This window comes from Ursus americanus, chromosome 2 (assembly GCF_024610735.1).
Source record: "Ursus americanus isolate L20-20 chromosome 2, mUrsAme1.1.p, whole genome shotgun sequence".
Classification (NCBI taxonomy): domain Eukaryota; kingdom Metazoa; phylum Chordata; class Mammalia; order Carnivora; family Ursidae; genus Ursus; species Ursus americanus.
The window spans coordinates 66,723,185-66,741,445 of record NC_142128.1 but is presented as its reverse complement, the minus strand read 5'-3'; the positions used below and the strand labels follow the sequence as shown (position 1 = coordinate 66,741,445).

Sequence of the window (18,261 nt, the reverse complement as noted above, 5' to 3'; positions counted from 1 at the left end):
TGGCCTTAAGAGGAAGAGGGAAATAGCCTTAACTGAAGTAGGGCTCACACAGCAAGGCGAAGCCGAGACAGTGAGGAGGCGCGCTGTGAATGCACGTGAACCGGGTCTTCTGGGTGAAAATAGCTACCCAAGCTCACGCCTGAGCAGGGTAGCGGGGGTTACCACAGACACATGGATCTGCTTGAAATGCAGTCGTGTGTTGAGGCAAATCTGCAGCTGTGGACCTTGGAGGTCATGGATTTCCAACAGGCAATGCGGAATGGAGGGTGGATTGGACAGGGACGTGTGACAAGCACCTGAGGGCAACGGCCTGTCCCCCGGGGCGGGGTGTGTGTGTGTGTGTGTGTGCTGGGACAGTGGTGGAGAAAGCTAGAGAAACAACATACAAGTCCCCAAAACATTTCCACGCCCAATCGTTACAACATAGGGGCTCATCCTTGGGCTGCAAAAACTTTACCAATGAAAAGAATGGCAATCCTATGAAATCATCTCTAAAAACACTTATTAAGGAGATCTAATGAGAGCTCCTGCATTTCAGGTATCTTGGCTTTAATGATTGGTTCTCTCGGATCTCCCCCGTGAGCTATTTGCAGGGAATCTGTGCTTGCTCAGTGAGACCCTCCTGCCCTGGAACAGTCCGCGGCCGCGTAAACAGTACTTGAAGGTTATACTACGTTCGCAGACAATGCGTGCGGGGGGTTTATTCAACAATTTTGAGACAATGTCTTTATTTCGTTTCCGATTCTTCTCCATTACCACTGTCTTGTCTTGTAACTTACCGAGGTATTCATGAAACTGATTAAAAAAACAAAAAACGGCGCCCGGGTGGCTCAGTCGGTTGAGTGTGAGACTCTCTTGATTTGACTCGGGTCATGATCTCAGGGTGGTGAGATCGAGCTCCAAGTGGGGCTCTGCGCTCAGCAGGGAGTCTGCTTGAGATTCTCTCTCTCTCCCTCTGCCCTTCCCCGCTCAAATAAATAAATAAATCATTAGAAAAAAATCCTTAGAAGCTGATAAGAACTTCTTAGTACTATTATGAATTGCAGTGTGACCAACGTGTACGGGAAGGGCGTTTAGTCCAGTTGTACATTTGAAAGTCATGCAGGATGGAGGACAATTATTGTTTTGGAAATCTAGCCGCCTGTAAGAGCTTTGCCCTCTTGTCACTGAGATGACCTCAGCTCCCCGCAAATTTCCAAAATTTCCCCTAGGGGGCGTTATCATCCCCCCTCCCCCCCATTGAAGCCCCTGGTGGTTAGTAGCTTGGGCTCTGAAGTCGGAGTGCTCTGGGCTTCATCGTAGCTTGGTGAGACCTTCGACATTTTATTTACCTTTTCTGTTCCTCAGCGTCTTGGATGATAATTGTACCTATCACAGAGAGCTAGAACGAGGACTGGTGACTAAAGGCACAGAACGGGTACCTGGCACATAGTGAACACTTAACGAGCCATTGTTATTACTCTTCTAGTATAATTATGATAATTACTATTGGTGTATTACTATGTTAGGGTACTATAGTGTACTACTAAATGCTGTTATATAAGAGACTTCTGCTCTCAAATGTGGTTCTAAACTGCTCCCACAGGTGTATAAAGTAGCAGTTAGGAATACCTCCCTCCCACCCATGGAGCTCACCTGTGAGCTTGGAAGAACCGAACTCACCTCAAACAGGGCCCTCCCGCCCTGGTTCTCTGATGGCAGTGCTGGGTGCTGGAGTTGGGCCCGGAGGGGCTTGTCCACAGAGCCCACAGTCCTGGAGAGGAGCCCCTTCATGGGGGCAAGCCCAGGAAGGAGGCTGTAGGCCCTGGAAGGCTGAAGTTGCAGGAATAGAGGTGCGCAGGGGGGCACCCCTCATAGGGCTGGATGGTGGGGGCCCTGGAGATGTCTTCATTGAAGGCAGTGGAGCAGCGAAGAGGGGGACATTGGGAGACGTTCTCCCTTTTCCCTCATGGTGCCCCTGAAGGTGGCCAAGGGGCCTACACCTTGTCACCACCACCTCCTCCCATTCGTAAACGAATTTGAGTTTTCAACGTGTTTTTTCATCCATTTTCGCGTTTGCCCTTCTTGAGAGCTCCATAAGGTGGTCAATATCTGCATTTCATGGAACAGGAAACGGAGGCTCAAGAATTTTAGTGACTTGGCCAATCTTCCGGCAGCTAGAAGGAGCAGGACCAGGACGCAGTGGAGGCTCAGGGATGAGAGGCATGTGGTGTGGCCCCAGGGCCCTGGCAGCGGCAGGATCTGAAGCCTGGCTGCCTGTGTCTCACTCCTTTAGGTGCATTCTGCTGGGTGCTTTGTCGTTGACGTTTCCTGACTACCGCCCCCTTTGACGACCCCAGCCCGGTGTGATCAGAGGCCTGATCTGGGCCAGGGGTTGGAGCAGGCAGAGATCCGTGGGCATCATTCTTGAAGAGGAGCCAGCCCTCGTTTGTGGGGACAGCGACACCCAGCGGTGCCCGGTGCTCTCATACCCTGTCTCCTTGCCAAGCCACTGGCTCTGGCCCAGAGGGCGCTGCCACAGGGGTCCCGTGCCCCTCCTCCAGCTCCAGGGGCCTCTGTCGTGAGTCTGCATCAGGTCCCAATTCTGTCTGATTCACAAAGGCCATCAGGGTTTATAGCTCTCCTGGGGATGTTACAAAACCCCAAATATGGTTGTATTTGTTAAACACACACACACACACACACATACACACTCACTCACACTCTGCTAGCTCTTTAGCAATGACAACAGGTGTCCAGAATTCGAAATCAGCCCTTAGAACAGACCAAGGTAAAATCAGGAATTAGAAGAGGCTTGCCTTCCCATCTCTCCTGTCTCAATTTTCTTCTCTTCCTTGAACCATTAATGCCTCCACCTCTCCCCCGACATCCTGCAGAGACCCCGCTGAGGCCTGCCACTATCCTGGGCTCACTTTCTCTCTTTCCTCGCCACCGCATAGAATTCACAGGGCTTCTTGACTCTTGCTCACTGAAAGATTTCAAATTGAACAGCCTTCACACTAAAGATCCGAAACTGATAACCTCTGAGGACATAAACGGAGGACATAAACCAAAGGCATTGAGGCTGGATGAGAATAATTTGGGCAGCTTTTCTGACGCTCCTTGCCAAATCATACACCTTTTGTACCCAGAGCAGAACTATTGGCCGTGGTGGATGCCTGGGTGGCTCAGTTGGTTAAATGGCTGCCTTTGGCTCAAATCATGATCCCATCCCCATCGGGCTCCTTGCTCAGCGGGGAGCCTGCTTCTCCCCCCTCTGCTTGCCTCTCCCTCTGCTTGTGTTCGCTGTCTCTCTCTCTCTCTGACAAATAAATAAATAAAATCTTAAAAAAATATATATAGGCCATAGTGTAGTAATCAAGAAAGCCTAAGAATTAATTTTCTTCTCCTACAGTTCTACCCTCAGTCTCAGAGACAAATGAATGGGAGGTTCCCAGGATCTGAACACTGTTCTGGTAACTTTGATTCCACAGGCCCTTGGGACAAGCCTTGATTTGGGATTACCCGGACAGAGATGACCACGGTGGGCAGCATACCACAGACTGAGCTTTGGCTTTTCGTCAGGGAAGGCCCGACCCCAGACCATCTCCCCTTTTCTGCCAAGCTCGGAAATTGCCACGAGCCACAAGGCCAGCCACAGGCAGTCACGGACAGAGTGTGAGACACACGCCACTTGTACAAACCATTCATTTTATTTCCTGTATCGGGTTTATACAAACTTGCAAGATACAAATGCAGAGCTCACTGGGATTCTTCAGTACCTATATCTAAAAAGAATGCTGGGGAGTGGGGAAGCAGGCGTTCACCTATCAGTCAGGATGCCCCTCCTGGGTAGGGGCTCGTTGGCTAAAAAGATGCTATGGGGTGGCTACAGATGTTTGGTCCCCCAACAGAGATGCCCTCTGTTCAGCTAACCTTAACTTTTCTTCTAAGGTCACTTTTATACTAAATAAAGACACTGAGATCATACATTTCCTTGTATGGTTTATTGTCTAATACTAGCAGATCAAATTGGCCCCAGTATGTGCATAAATAGATATATCTATATATATGTATATTTCGTATTTTCCTTAGTTTTAAGAGCTGCCAGGTAGGGGTGCCTAAAGGGGAAAGGAATCGATTCTGTCTTGCTATAGGCAGCCCTGCCCCAAGAACATGCCTCTCACCAAGGCAGGAGAGCAAGTGTGCACAGCTTGCGACCTCAGAAAAATCTTTAAAGTGACAGTAGCCGTATTTGATTACAGCCTCTTGGTTATTGATCAGGGAGGTAATGTGCTAATTGGCAAGGCCCCAGAAGAGCAACCAGGGCTGTCCCCCCTGGGTCACTTAGCTCTGGGCCTCCGTCTGGGCCCCATTCTTTCACAAGAAGATGCTCTAGGCTGGGAACAGGAGGCCAGTACATGTCCAAGTTGGGAGGTCAGGCTTCAAATGCTGGCCAGGAGCTCTGTGACAGTCCCAAACCCTTGATTTCAGATCTGGACAAAAGACTTCCATTCTGCCCAGATCCTTATGAGGCAAGAGCCCCTTGCCTACTACGTCAGCTGCAAGCAGTTTGCAAGGCTGGGCGGGTGGAGTTCAGCGTCCCAGTGGCAGCCCGCCAGAGGACAGTCCTAGGGGCTTCTTGGGCAAGGCTGAGATGTCACCTCGTCCGTGGGACCCGCTTCAGCCCAGAAGCTGACTGTGCAGTCTGGATGCCAGACTGAGCAACCGTCCCCCTTAACAACAGCCCCCCGAGGAAGGGTCACAGGGGGAGACAGATGTTGCAGACGTGACCCAGACCAGAAAGGGATCAAGGAGTGTGAGAAGTCCAAGGAACTCGAATGTGTCTGTGCTGAAGGACCTGTGGTCCCAAACCGTTTCCTTTGGCCTTTGTACTGTATCCTGGCTCCATCAGGGAGTGGAGTTCTTGGTGCCACTTGGCATAGGCTGTCATTAAATCGTCTGCCCTTTCCAGCAGATTGGTGACGGGAGGTGGTCCAGGAGCACACCTGGGGGGGGGGTTGCCCGCAGGGGTGTATTTTTGTGCACACAGCTGTAAACATTTCCTTCGAGAGGATTCACATCCCGTAACCCTAGAGGGTCGTCAAGAGTTGACAGTGTAATCAAATCCTTAGACCAGGACTCCTAAGAGAACTTCCCGCCCTGGTAAGATGCTCTCTGGGTGAGCTCTGGGGACCAGCCCTTTGCAGACTGGGGGATGGGAGGAGGAAGCTGTGGGGGGGGGGGGAGGGACACAGGGTTGGACCTAGAGGCAGCTGCCCAATCTCCTCGTATTATTTGCTGATTCCATTCAGACATTGCACATTTTGAAAATAGATTTGCTTTTATAACAAAAGCGTAAAATAGATCTGTCTTAAAATAAGTCCGTCCTCTCCCCTTCTTTGGATCAAAAGGCGTGGGGTGTGGCCGACACATGCTAGGAATGGTGTGGAAAGTAAAGGAGGGAAAATGGGCCTGGGCAGGAGTTCTGGGAAAGGATCAGACGTCCAAACAAATATATATATTATGTATATATCTATAATATGTATAATCTTCATAAAACATATATTAAGGCATGTAAAGCAACATAAAGAGCCAGCTTTATGAGATGAGAGCGAGAGGTGGCAGAGATGCAGACCTTAACCCTTGGTATTTTCCACGTATGTCTAAAAATATCACTTAAAAAAAAAGAAGAGACAAAGAAAGGGGAAAGGCATGGAGGCCCCGAAAGAGCCATTTCTTGAGGAGGCAGAAAGGTGTTGGAAAGAGGGAGAGGGACAATCCCACCTGCCAGTCTGGTGGGGGGAGGAAAAAACAGGGATAGGGTGCTTGAGTGGTGCTAAAGATGGGAAATGTAGCCATGTTCCAAAAGTCTGCTAAAAGGGAAGTGGAACTCCCCAGTCTGCAACCCCTCAGAAGCATGAGAATACCCTAAGCACCTAGAACAGTGCCTGGTACATACAAGGTGCTCGATAAATATTTGTTGAATGAACTGCCATCTTTACTTGCATATGAACCAGTCACTGGCCCAGCTGTGAAGGAGTGGAGAAGTGCTGGTAGATAAAGTAGTTGTTCTTGGGGCCACTGGAGGCTGAAGTCTCCAGGCAGCAACTCTGGCAAAGAGAAGGCCTAGGGGCCCGGGTTTGTCCAGCTTCACTCTCTCCCCTCCCTCCTCCCTGGCTACCGTCCCCCCAGATGAGAGGCAAGGAGGAAAAGTGAGCTTTGCTTCTGTGTCTCCTTCACTGGCCTCCCGGGGTAGGCGGATGGTGAGAGAGCCAGACCAGAAGGGGGTCCTTCCGTACAGCCTCACCTGGTCCTCCTTGGGGATGCCTGGGACGCGGGATGGGGCCCTAGAATCTAGCCTCCCAGATTAAGGCTGCGTTTCCTCTCCGGGGCACTCTCTCAGCTGGCTCACAGCACATTCCAGGGAGAAGGGGGACAAGAAAATGTCCCGAACATGGTTAGGAAAGGCCCTAAGGCTGACGACATCCTACATGACACAGGTCCTTCTCTCTGCCCCTGAGCCGAGGTGGGGGAGGCAGACACCGGGCCCAGACCCAGAAAGGGCCACCTTCCCACCTGCTCACCCACACCCGCATCCCCACACCTTCGTCCCCACGGCTGCAGCGACGGTCACCATGTGCTCGCTGGTGGGTCCTCCTGGAGCCAGTGTGTGGGCAGGCCCGTGGATCTGGGGGACCGGTGCAGGAGCAGGGCTGACAGTCTGGCACTGTACTTGGCACTAAGCTAAGGCTCCATCCCGGGGAAACCCATCCCTCTCATAGCCCCTTTCCACCTCCGCCTCACCCTCTTACTTGCAAACGAGTCCTGCCTCTTCGCTGTCCTCCCACTTGCCTGCATCTCTCCCTTTCTCTCTTCTCCCCCTTCTCAACCTGTCCTCAGACGCTGCACAGACCTGCATGCCGCTCTCTACCCACAGCCAGCACTGTCCCCTCTAGGAGCTGAGGCGCCTCTCCCCAGCTCTTGTCATCTTGTCTTTGGCTCAAGCAGGGTGGTCAGTCTCCACTGGACCCCAAAGGAGCACCCATAAGCAGAGATGTGTCAAAGCCCCGGGCGCAGCTGGGGCAGCAGGGTGGGGTCGATGGGGGAAGGACCTGATGGCAGGTGCCGTCCTCGGTGTCAGGAGGGGCCGGAAGAGGCCGAGTGTCCATCTTCTCCTCACCCTCCTCCTAACCTAAGAGAGCCCAGAGGTCTTCCCCACCAGGGCATCCTCTTCATCCGGGAATGTTCCAGTAGGGCCGTCACACCACCAGCCAGGGCCAGGTGTAGCCCCTGGGACGTGGGCTGCTGTCTGCCCACCATCTAAGGCCCTGGCCTAGGGTCGCCATCTGAGCAGCGAGGGCTTCAGGGCCGGGCGTGGTGGGCAAGTGGACACGGAGGTAACGTCCTGGCAGCACCCCCAGCCCCCAGCCTGGCTCCCTGCAGCATGCCCGCAGGAGCGCAGGGGCAGGGGGCCAGGGTGGGGAGCCGTGACCTCAGGGGGCGAAGGAGGCCTTCAGAACGTGGCTCTGTGAAGCTTCGCAGCGTTGGCCTCGGCCAGGGCTTGCACTGAGGAAAAGACACACGGGTGAGAAAGACACTTCCCGGCCGAGCAACAGCTCCAGCCCCGCTTCCCCAGGAGACAGAAGTCTCTTCTTGGAGAACCCCGTGGAAACCCGCCCCATGCCCCAACCCTGCGAGGGGAGCAAATGAATGGAAGTCCATGCTCTTCTCCACTTGCCTGGTACCGAGCGCTGTGTGTTGGGGAAAGGAAGGTACATGGCCTTTGGCCATAGTTTCCCACGTTATTTTAATTTACAGGAGGATCTGGGGGTGATCTGGGAGAAGTAAGATCTGGGGGCTTCTGAGGCAAGACTGCTGTGTATCTCAGTGGGTGGAAGGCTTTTTGGCCGACAGTAGGATAGGGGAGGCCTCAGCTCTGTCCCTGTCTGCTTCTGGAGAAGCAAAGCCCACCGGCACTGCGGCATCCAAGAGGCAGCCCCTCTAGCTGGCGCTGGCCCAGCACTGCACGGGGACAGGGATGGGGACAGGGACGCTGCGGGCTCAAGCGGATGGAGGGAGGGGAGAGAGCGGCATGGAGGCACTGGGGGGGGGAGGGAGAAGCAATGCTGGAATGAGTGGGGGGGTAGATGGCTCATGGGAGTGAGGGGCGGGGGTCCCACTCCCCTTGGTGGACGAAATACAGTAGAAAAGTTCTTACGTCAGAGCTCAGACCCGCATGGTATGGCTGCTGTCGGCGCCCCGTGGGGATTCAGACGAGAGGGGGTTGGCTGGTGGAGTCGGGGAAGCAGGGGAGGTGGGAGGGCTTGGGGTGGCACATTGCACTGGAAACAGAAATGAACAGGGAGGTGAATAGGGGTGGGTGGGGGTGGCAGGGGTGGGGAGGCCGGGCACCGAGAGCAAGGAGGCCCTTCCCCAGGCGGGAGCCAGGCAGGAGGCAAGCAGAGAGGAGAGCTGAGGCGGACCTGGCCTTGGTCCCAGGCGCCTCGGAGGCGCACAGGGTGCCCGAGGAGACTGGGCCACTGCAGGCTCTGCTGAGAACCAGTGTGACTGTGGGCGAGGCCGGCCTCTCTGGGCCAAGGCTCTGCTCGCATCCGCACAATGTGGAGATGGACCTTCCACGCGGTGCTCCCGCGGGCATGAGGACGAACAGTGCAAAAAAACCACACTACCCCAGATCACCCGGCCCCCAGCTAGCAACTAGATCCCGGTTATCACCGCGTGAATCACCTCCATGGAAATGGAGGCTTCCGGCAGGGCTGAAGCGAGTACCGTGAACTTAGCCCAGCTCGTGGTCTCAGAAACATGCCCCCCGCTATCCCTGGGGATCCCCTTTCCATCAATCCAGAAGGGGCAAACTTCAGCCCACCCCTGACCAAATCATTACAAACCTTAAAGTGGTGACATTTGAATGAATGGATTTTACTCTAGTATTGTTATGATTCCATGCTGAGAAGCGCAAAGTGGAAGGACCATGAGGAGGGGGGTTCCTATGAGGAGGGATGAGCTCTCTGCCGTCTGCAGACCCTCGGGCACCCCTCAGTGCCGCTGTGAAGCAGAAGCCTGGCAGAGAGAACGTGCTCGCTTGGCCTCAGAGGAGAACCAGTTCTCAGCCAGGGTCACACTGTTTCCTCCAACAGAAGGATCCTGGCATCCAACTTCTAGCCCCTTGCTCTCCACCCTGCCCTGGACCCCATCACCTCCCTGCCCTCTGTGCAAGGGAAAGGGCCGGTGCAGCTCCCACGGCGTATACGCAAACAGCCACGGTGTACACAAGACGTGGAACCTTCTCGTGAGCAGGAAGCTGTTTCTGCCCACGCAGAGTGCATGGCTTGTGCCTGGGATCCAACAGGACACTACGCTCACTGCCACCACTCAGATACGTGTGTTTGTGCGCTTCCAAACCCTGCTCTTCCACGTGACCCGACACACGTGTGACTTCACACTCAAATACATTCGCAAATGCTTCCGAAACACACACTGGTGTGTATGTCTGTATTGTGGACCCAGTGGTTCGTTATTTGGCGACTTCGACTCCTAAAACCATCAAAAAGTCGACAACTAGGCCAGGGCTATTTCAAGAAAGCCAAATATCTATTGCAACATCCGTGCGGTGAAGCTCTTAGAATTAGGCACAGACCAGCTCCCTGGAGTCCAGTTACTCTTATTTCTATACACTTCTGAGCAGTTGACCTGCTGGGTGTCTACCCCATGGGAGATCGGAGACAGGGAAATTAGGGAAGAGAGAGGACTCGGGAGGCCCACTGAGAGCTAGAAGAAGGCACAACCGAGGAGAAAAAGTCTTTTGTGAAAAGTAGATAAAATACCTTTAAAAGTGGAAGTTTGGGAACCCTTAGCACGGCTACCCGGGCTGTACAAACTGCAGCCCCAGAGGGCATCCCCTCAGTGGCTCAGCAAAAAAAGGATATTTATAATGATGCTAAATGAACAAGAGCAAGAAAGATGAATTATGTTATACATATAACTTCTCTATGAAGGCAGAAATGTTCTCAATATGTATTAGGAATATATCCATTGAGGGGCACCTGGGTGGCTCAGGTCATGATCCGGGGTCCTGGGATCGAGTTCTGCAGCGGGCTCCCTGCTCAGCGGGGAGCCTGTTTCTCCCTCTCCTTTGCCTGGCACTCCCCCTGCCTGTGTTCTCTCTCTCTCTGTCAAATAAATAAATAAAATCTTAAAAAAAAAAAAGGAATATATCCATTGAAATAGTTAAAATTCACGGGACGCCTGGGTGGCTCCGTCAGTTAAGCATCTGCCTTCGGCTCAGATCATGATCCTGGGGTCCTGGGATTGAGCCCCAGTCGGGCTCCCTGCTCAGCGGGGAGCCTGCTTCTCCCTCTCCCTTTGCCCCTCCTCCTGCTCATGCTCTCTCTCTCCTCTCAAATAAAGAAATAAATAAATATAATCCTAAAAAAAAAGAAATAGTTCAAGGTCACACATGTAGCAGCTATGCTGGACAGGTGTGATGTGATTACCGTGTGTCCACAAGTCCTACCGCAACTGCCGGCATAACTAATGGGATCCTGCATCTTCATGAGACCTGCTCTCAGCTGTCCCGCACACAGACACATACTGACAAATATCGCGGCATGTACACTATGCACAACATACACACGCATGTGCTCATCACTCCCCAGGCTGCGGGGCAAGGCAGTCAAACGCAAATACGTGCATTCGCCCAGACGACCTCCATCCTTCCACTGCAGCCTCGCGTGCACATATAAACTCCAACAGCTCACTAAATCCCACCTGTACTCACAACTACGGTCTCCACGCAATGTCCACAGACATTCTGCAGACATATACACACATCGTTCTATATTTGCACTCCCACATTCCCTCCACCCACGCCTTGAATACGCACAAACGCCTCTACAAATATCACCCAGTACAGGCACCGCGCACGACATCATGCCACGCGTACAAAAGGACACTTGCTGCATCTTCCCAAATAGCCCCTACTTGAGTCTGCACGCTCTGGGCGTCCCGACAAGCGCTCCTGACCACGCCATCCACCCACACTTGGGCACGGCCTCTGCGCCCCGTGCACTCAGCGCTGTCGTTACGGCCCGCGCCCCGCAGTCCCAAACGCACGGCCCCGGGCTTGAACCTGTGCCCACGCACAGTCCTCGCTGTCCCTGGCAGAGCTGCAGCTCTGGGAATCTGGGCCAGGGGCCAAGGGGCAGTGGGGACAGTGGGCTAAGTCTGAGGTCTGGCCCTGCTATGCCATTTTTTAAATAGTTGGGGTTTTGGTAAAAGCCAAGTGACGGTTTGCTTTCAGCGCAAAGACCCTGAAATGTACGCTGGTGTGTATCAAGGGGGAAATCTGATAGGCCAGGGTGGGTTTTGTTTTCATGGAACCTTTGGCTGGGAAACGACAGTGGAGAGAGCCAGGCGCTGGGGCGAGGGCGGGGGGAGTTTTAAAGACAGTGTTGCGTGTGCTAACCCTCGCAACAGGAAGCTGCCTTTTCCCCAGAGCATGAGGAATTGGATCTTCGGAAGATTCAAGTTCATTTTACAGCTGAACTGCAGAGAGATGGGAAGGAGGCGTCCGTGCAGCCGGACTGGTTCTGCCGCCTTTGGCCGCAGGATGGGATGGTGAAGCCCATCCCTTCCGTCGTCCTCAAGTCCAGCCCAACCGATAGCCTCTCTCTGAAAGATCCCCAGCGGTGTTCCCTGGCCACCCATTTAATGTCCATTAGACCCTAACCGCCAGTAGGTTCTTCCTTAAGGCATAAATTCCCTTTGTTGTAGCCTGAAACCTTCTGGTTTCTAAAAATATCCGTATTTAGAATAGCAAGAAAAACCACACACAGAGCCTACTTCTAGTCCAGCTACCGCAGGTCAACAAGTCCTACCACCGTCACCAACACCACGACCACGTCGGGCCAGCATTTACTGAGCACTTACCGAGGGCCAGGCACTGTGCTGGGAGCTTGGCGTTTACTGTCGCCATTCCTCACACCACTAGGCAGGTATTTGGATTCGAATTTTACAGATGAGGAAATGGAGTCCCCGAAAGCCAGAATTCAAACCCCTCTTGACCACCAACACGAAACGCCATCCCTTCCACCGGGCTCCCGGCCACAGTCCTGATCTGCTCGTGGCCGGCCCCTCAGTCACTGTAGGCCAGCACATCTGTCTCTCTGCCTCCCCCTCTACCGAAGTCCTTGCAAACCTGGCATCCTTCCTGGGCATCCCTCTGGACAGGCCTTCAAGTCTCCCCCTCTCCCTCTCCGCCCTAACCACCTTTTGTCCTGAGGAGGAGAACATATTCCTTCCCCCCGGCTGGCTTCGTGACGTGACCACTGTCTTTCTTCTATCCTCCACCCTCCCATTAAGAGAGTCTCTTCCGTTCTTCCTGATTCCAGTCTCACCTTCTCTGGGGCCATATCTCAGGCTGACTTCAACCTCATGGTGTCTACTTGGAACCCTCTAGCTTTTGTATTGGTGTGAAGTCCGTGCCATGCTCATCTTCTCTTAGCAGAAAAGTGCGTTTGGGTCAGTAGCCAGGGTGGTGACTGTGTGACTATCGACTCTGGCTACCTGCCCCATTTTCGCCTTCCCGTCTGCACGCAGCAAGAACGGGAAGTGAGAGGGTACCTTGCAATACCTGGCCCCGCTCCATGACTGGTCATACTTTTGTCCTTCCCAAACAAGCTCAGGGATCGTCCTTCTGCTGTGCCTTTCCTTGAGCTGCCCAGGGACAGTGGCGCCCTTGCTCCCTGCGTGGCCTCTGGCCATTCCTCCACGGAGCAGCTGGGAGGGTCATCCTGGCTCCAAGCTCCTGGTTGCAACTCTGGCCCCTCTGCACCCCCCGCGCCTAGCACAGTACCTGGCGCTCCATAAATGCTCTCCTGACCTTGAGGCAAGTCTCCCTGGTCCTGTACCTCTCTCTCCCTGGCCCCCTCGCAGCACTGAGCTTCCTCCCCTGCACCTGGTCAGCCGGTGTCCCTGGAGGAGCAAGGCCCGGCCCCTCTCACCAGACAGCATGCGGCCCCTGCGGGAGGCCTCGGTCGCCAGGGTACAGGAGATTTCAATCCGCTTCTCCTGCTCCTGCAGCTGGCTCTCTGAGTCCTGGGGCACGTCCACAAGGTCCCCCTCGCCGACGGGCACCACGTTCTGCATACTGAAGAGGCACAGACACACAGACATGGAGTGGGGGGACAGGGATGGGCCGACTGGCTAGGGGGCGCCTGTGGACTGAGGTTGGCAGGGTGGCCAGAGGCCTGTGAGGGGGCAGGATCTGGTTCCCAGCAAGGCCGTCCCCAGGGGCGAGTGGGACCCTGGCAAAACACATTTTGGGACCCCCTACTGCAATGTCTTAAAGTGCATGAGTGAACTTTTAGGGCAGCCTTGCTGAGGACGAGATGTCACCAGAGGGCGACCCAGCGGTTCTTCTTGCCGACAGCATGCGCCTGCGCCCAGCAGGTCTTTCCGGCCCGCAACGACAGCATCACTGCCCCGGCCGCAGGGCTGGGCCTGGTCCGCTGCCTCAAGCCGCCGTCGCCATCTGCCCTCGGTTGGGGAGGCTCAGGGCTCGCGCTGGCATGGGTCGGGGTGCTGGAGTCAGGGGCGCTAGTGCCCCGGGGCCAGGGCGGGCAGAGGACGTCGAGGTTCTCCGAGGCATGTTACCTGGACTTGGCAAGGAGCGTCTTGATCCTCTCCACCTTCTTCTGCTTCTCCTTCAGCTCCTCGGGGCTCAGGGGGGTATCGGGCTCCAGGTCAATGTACCGTTCGGGGATGAGCACTTTGTCGGGCGTGGAGAGCTGCGGAGGGACCTGGGTCACCACCTCCATTCCACACCCGCCTCGCCACCCCCAGGCCTTCTCCCCCTCCGCCCTCCTGGACTTCGCTCACCTCCTTATTGATGTCCACGTCGTAGCGCTGGGGCTCCAGCTCCATTTTGCGGAGCCGGGCAATCTCCTCTCTCGGCGTCTCATAGGCCTGCCCCCCGGGCTCCTCTGCCCGCAGGGCTGCCTCCAGGTTGGAGATGTCCACCTCGTGGATGCTACGGTGCCGGCGCACCTAGGGGACAGCGCCATCATGACCACACAGGGACTCTGTCCCCCACCGCCTGTGTCTCCAGGCAGCCTGAAGCAGGCCCGTGTCCTCGCTGTCCCCGCTCATCATGCCAGATCTGGCCGCCACCCCACACTCCCACTCGGGACAGCTATCCTCCTTCCATGCTGCTTGTCCAAAGCCTGCCCACCTGCAAAGGCCCAGAGGCCAAATCTCATCAGTATGTCTCCTCCGTACTTGTTACTTCCCACCGGGCCGTACCCCGTGTCTGCAGGCCGTGCCATATATGTTAGGCGGTTGGGTTAGCGTGGCTGACATTGGTCTTTAGTGGGTTCCTACTACACAAGTTCCCATCCACCAAGGAGAGTGTAAGCTGTTTGAGGGCAGGACTTTTAATGATAATTTTCTGTATTTCTGAAATGCGGTGGAAAGAAAGATTAGGCGCATGCCTGGGGCTACTCTCAGCTCCGCGCTCAACGGCCGTGTGGCCCAGGAGTCCTTAATTTCTCCCGACTCTGTAGAGCGCTCTCCTCTCCAGTGCGCTATTACGATTACCGCCAGTAGACCCAGCCCAGTGCGAAACACACAGAAAATGCTCTAGCAACATGGGTAAGTGACGGCTACCCTGGGGGCTGACTTTTGCACTATACTTTATTAACCGAATTTTGTATAATTCATTTGAACTACAATAATTAACACATTCCTCTTTGTGAGTTATTTTTCTTTAAATACATACAAGGAACGCTTGCGGCATTGTACCTTCCGCCTCGTGGGGAGAAGCCTTGGCCGGTTCTCCCAGGTGCCCACTGTGGGTCCTTCCCAGCCCCTCTCTTCCCACCCTAACTGCCCCAGTCCAGGCCGGGCACGGGCTGGGGGTAGGCCGTGTTGGCAGGTGCCGGGCCACGCCTGCGGGTGGCTGGGAGGACTTTACCACTTTGTAGGCAGGCCGGGTAGCGGGGTCGGGGGCCGGACTGGCCGGGAGCTGCAGGCTCCTCCGTTTCTCCTTCATAGAGCCGCTCTGGTGCCGCCGCATGCGGTCCATTTGCTCCTCCACGCTCATCTTGACCTTGCCCTCGCCGGGGAACACAGCACTCTTGGGGCGCTCCTGCTGCCGTGGGAGAGCAGGGCTCTGATAGGTGCTCCTCCCCCACTCCCAGCTTCCTCATCTGCCCTAAGGCCTGAAATGTCCCTTCTCTGGGAAGACTGTCTCTAGTGGGGTAAAGAAGGGCCCCTAAAACATATGTGCCTGTCCTAAGCCCCTAGCACCTGTGAATGTCGCCTGATTTGGAAACAGAGTCTGCAGATGTGGCTAAAGTAAGGATCTCGGGAAGAGGTCATCGGGAATCGGAGTGGACCCTGAATCCAATCTCCAGTGTCTTTATAAAAGACAGAGCAGAAGAGGACACAGAGTAGAAGGTGATGTGAAGCTGGATGCAGATACTGGACTGTTGGGTCTATGAGCCAAGGAACACAGAGATGGCCAGCGATACCGGAAGCTGGGGAGAGGCACGGTACAGGTGCTCCCTCAGAGCCTCCTGAGGAACCAACCCTGCTGACACCTCGGCTTTGGGCTTCCAGCCTCCACAACTGTGAGAGAATAAACTTCCTGTGGTTTTAAGTCCCCAACTTTGGGGGGCTTTGTTAATGTCCCAGCAGCCCTAGGAAATGAGTCTACTGCCTTAGGTTGGCACATCGGACAGATCACTGATTTTTGCTGGCACATTATAATAATTTTGTGAAAGGACACCTGGGTGGCTCAGGCAGTTAAGCGTCTGCCTTCAGCTTGGGTCATGATCTCAGGGTCCTCGGATCGAGCCCCGCATCAGGCTCCCTGTTCAGCAGGAGAGTCTGCTTCTCCCTCTCCCTCTGTACCCCCCCCATGCACGCACTCTCTCTCTCTCTCTCTCAAATTAAGAAATAAAATCTTTAAAAAATAGTCATAATTTTGTTCAGTATTCTTCTCTCTTTCTTATGTGTGTCTTCCTTGTCCCTTGTCCCTTGGTATGTCTCCCTGATGGCAGACTTCTCCAGTGGGGCTGTTGCCCTCCTCCCGCTTGTCCTGCCTTCCTCCTCCAGCCCTGGGTTTCTCGAATGGTGGACAAATGGGTGGACACACACAGGCCCCTGGGCCCACAGCGCAGCTCAGGCCCGTCCGGGCCTCTGTGCCCCAGGCTGCACTCACCCGGGAGGACAGTCCATTGGTGAGCCCGTTGGCACTCCTCCTCACCGCTCTCGACGGAGTTAGCTCTTCATCAGCGGGCGACTTTGTCAGAGGAGGCACAACGCCAACTGCAGGGAGACAGAAGAGCCAGTGGGCCTTCTGGAGAGCAGGAGGGCAGAGAGGTGGGAGCCTGCTTCTCCGAGGAGGCTCAGTCCCACCTGCGGCAGAGGGGAAAGGCCCAGGACGGGGGGGCACTCGCTCTCTTTTGCTGTGAATGAGCACCTCTCTGGGCTCCTCTCTGACCCGTGGCCTTCCCTCTAGGGGAGGATGGGACAGGAAGTACCTTTGTTGAGAGCTGCCTGCTTCTCTGCCTCCACCTCTTGCCTGGTGGGCACAAGGCTGATGTCCTTAGCGGTGTCCAGGGGTGACGTCTGGGGGGTGTCTTTCTTGCTCTGCTCATGGCTTGCCTTGGGCTGGGGGAAAAAATGAGAAGACGGTCCATGCTGTAGGGACTGCTGGGAACTTGGCCCTCAGGGATGTGTCTGTGCTTTGCAATGGTTGGAGCGCAAACCCTTGAAAACACGGGATGAGGAAACTCCAAGTGTGCCAGCTGGGGAGTGGGCAGGGACGCAATGGAGTCTCCCACCCATGCCATCTGAAGGCTGGCCAATGCTGGGTCATCGTGGGGAGTGAGGGCTCAGGGCTTCCAGGAGGCCCCCAGCGGAGGCCCAGCAGAGAGGCCCCTCAACCTGACCTGGCCTGTTGGCAAGTGCCAAGAAGCACAGACTTGCTGTGAGCCAGAGAGGAGGAATGGCTGGGGGAGGGGCCTACACGGCCGAGGACCTCTTGGGCAAGAGAACCAGGTGGGCTTCGGTACCAAGATTCTGGGGGAGAGAAACATGCACTTGGCTTGAGGACTTGCAGAATCAAGCGACTAGACTCTGCACCCTGCCTATGCTCCCATGGTGCGGCTAGAGTCTAAGTCTTCATGAAGGTCACAGAAAGACTGAGCCAGAGGCCAGAGACACCAGCTCCAGTCAGTGAAGGAGCTGGGTAAGCCCTACGGCCTCCCCTCGTCTGGAAAGCAGAGGTCACGCCGCCTCTCTGTCCCCTCCCGGCTGCGGAGCCGGGATGAGAAGCTGGCTCCCAGTTTCAGACACAGGACTACTCACCATGCAACCTCTTCCCAGCCCAACTGTACCCTCCTGGGGAGAGAGGCTGGGGAGCCAGAACAGGGCAGGTTATACTCCAGGGCCGATGGGACCCAAGAGGACACGCGAGGCAGAGACTGACAGCACGGAAGGACCGGGGTCTGAGGTGGACAGGAGGGGACTGCAATGGTACCACTCGCTGCGGGTCCCTCGACTTCCCTTGCCTGCTTGTGCTGGGAGGAAATGGGGCCCACTAGGAGCCCGGGCATGGGGGGGGGGCGTCATTTTCCCTCTGTCCACAGAGAGCATTCTCTGCCGCCCCTCTCCTTACCCGAGAGTCCGCCCGGGCGGCTGTGGGAAAGGTAATATGGCAACGGGGGAGAAATGGCTCCAAGTCCTGCCTTGCCCCCTCGCCTGACCTTTCGTCCCGCTCCCTCCGCCCCTGCCCTCCAGGACCCAAGGGTGCTGGGTACCTGACCCCTGGCTGGCTCGCCCCCACGGTGCCAGGAAGGGGAGCTGGGGTAGGGCCAGAAGCGGCTCTCACTAGGGAGCGGCGGCACGTTTGGAGGAGACTCCAGGGGCACGTAGGCTTTGGGGAGGGGGGGCCTCGGCGGACCGGGCTCCTGAGGCAGAGAGAAGCCAGAGCATTAGAAGGAAGGAGAGCAGCCGCTGTGAGAACAGGAGAAAAGAGCATTAGCAGGGGACAGACGACATCTGGGGGATGTGGGGTGGGCCCCTGCACCGCCAAACTCCCACCCGCGGCCGGGAGAGAGCTCCAGCTCCAGAGTGAACTCTCGGCCTGGCTTCAAGGCTCTCCTCGGCTGAGCCCCCACCTGTGTACTGCTCTCCACTCTTCCCCAAGTTTTCTCCAAAGTTCCTTGCTCGTCGGCCTCACCATCACCCTGG

The 18,261-nt window shown here is 55.5% G+C and overlaps 1 protein-coding gene across 20 annotated transcripts in view; it reads right to left on the bottom strand.

The window, feature by feature from the left end:
* Nucleotides 1–5,497: 5,497 nt before the first annotated feature.
* PLEKHA6 (pleckstrin homology domain containing A6) overlaps nucleotides 5,498–18,261 on the bottom strand; it is a 135,433-nt gene continuing 122,669 nt past the window's right edge. For 12 of the 20 annotated variants that reach the window (XM_045787565.2, XM_087856818.1, XM_087856823.1 and 9 more), the window contains 7 exons: nucleotides 17,829–17,978; nucleotides 16,548–16,677; nucleotides 16,226–16,332; nucleotides 14,975–15,151; nucleotides 13,882–14,049; nucleotides 13,657–13,790; nucleotides 10,178–13,150 (listed from right to left, as the gene is read on the bottom strand). In XM_045787565.2, coding sequence (XP_045643521.2) covers nucleotides 12,790–13,150; nucleotides 13,657–13,790; nucleotides 13,882–14,049; nucleotides 14,975–15,151; nucleotides 16,226–16,332; nucleotides 16,548–16,677; nucleotides 17,829–17,978 — 1,227 coding nt within the window. In that variant the 3' untranslated portion in view covers nucleotides 10,178–12,789. Of the gene's footprint in view, nucleotides 7,549–8,200; nucleotides 8,325–10,177; nucleotides 13,151–13,656; nucleotides 13,791–13,881; nucleotides 14,050–14,974; nucleotides 15,152–16,225; nucleotides 16,333–16,547; nucleotides 16,678–17,828; nucleotides 17,979–18,261 lie in introns of those variants that run through there. The other 8 variants (XM_045787571.2, XM_045787583.2, XM_087856821.1 and 5 more) reach the window with 6 other exon arrangements.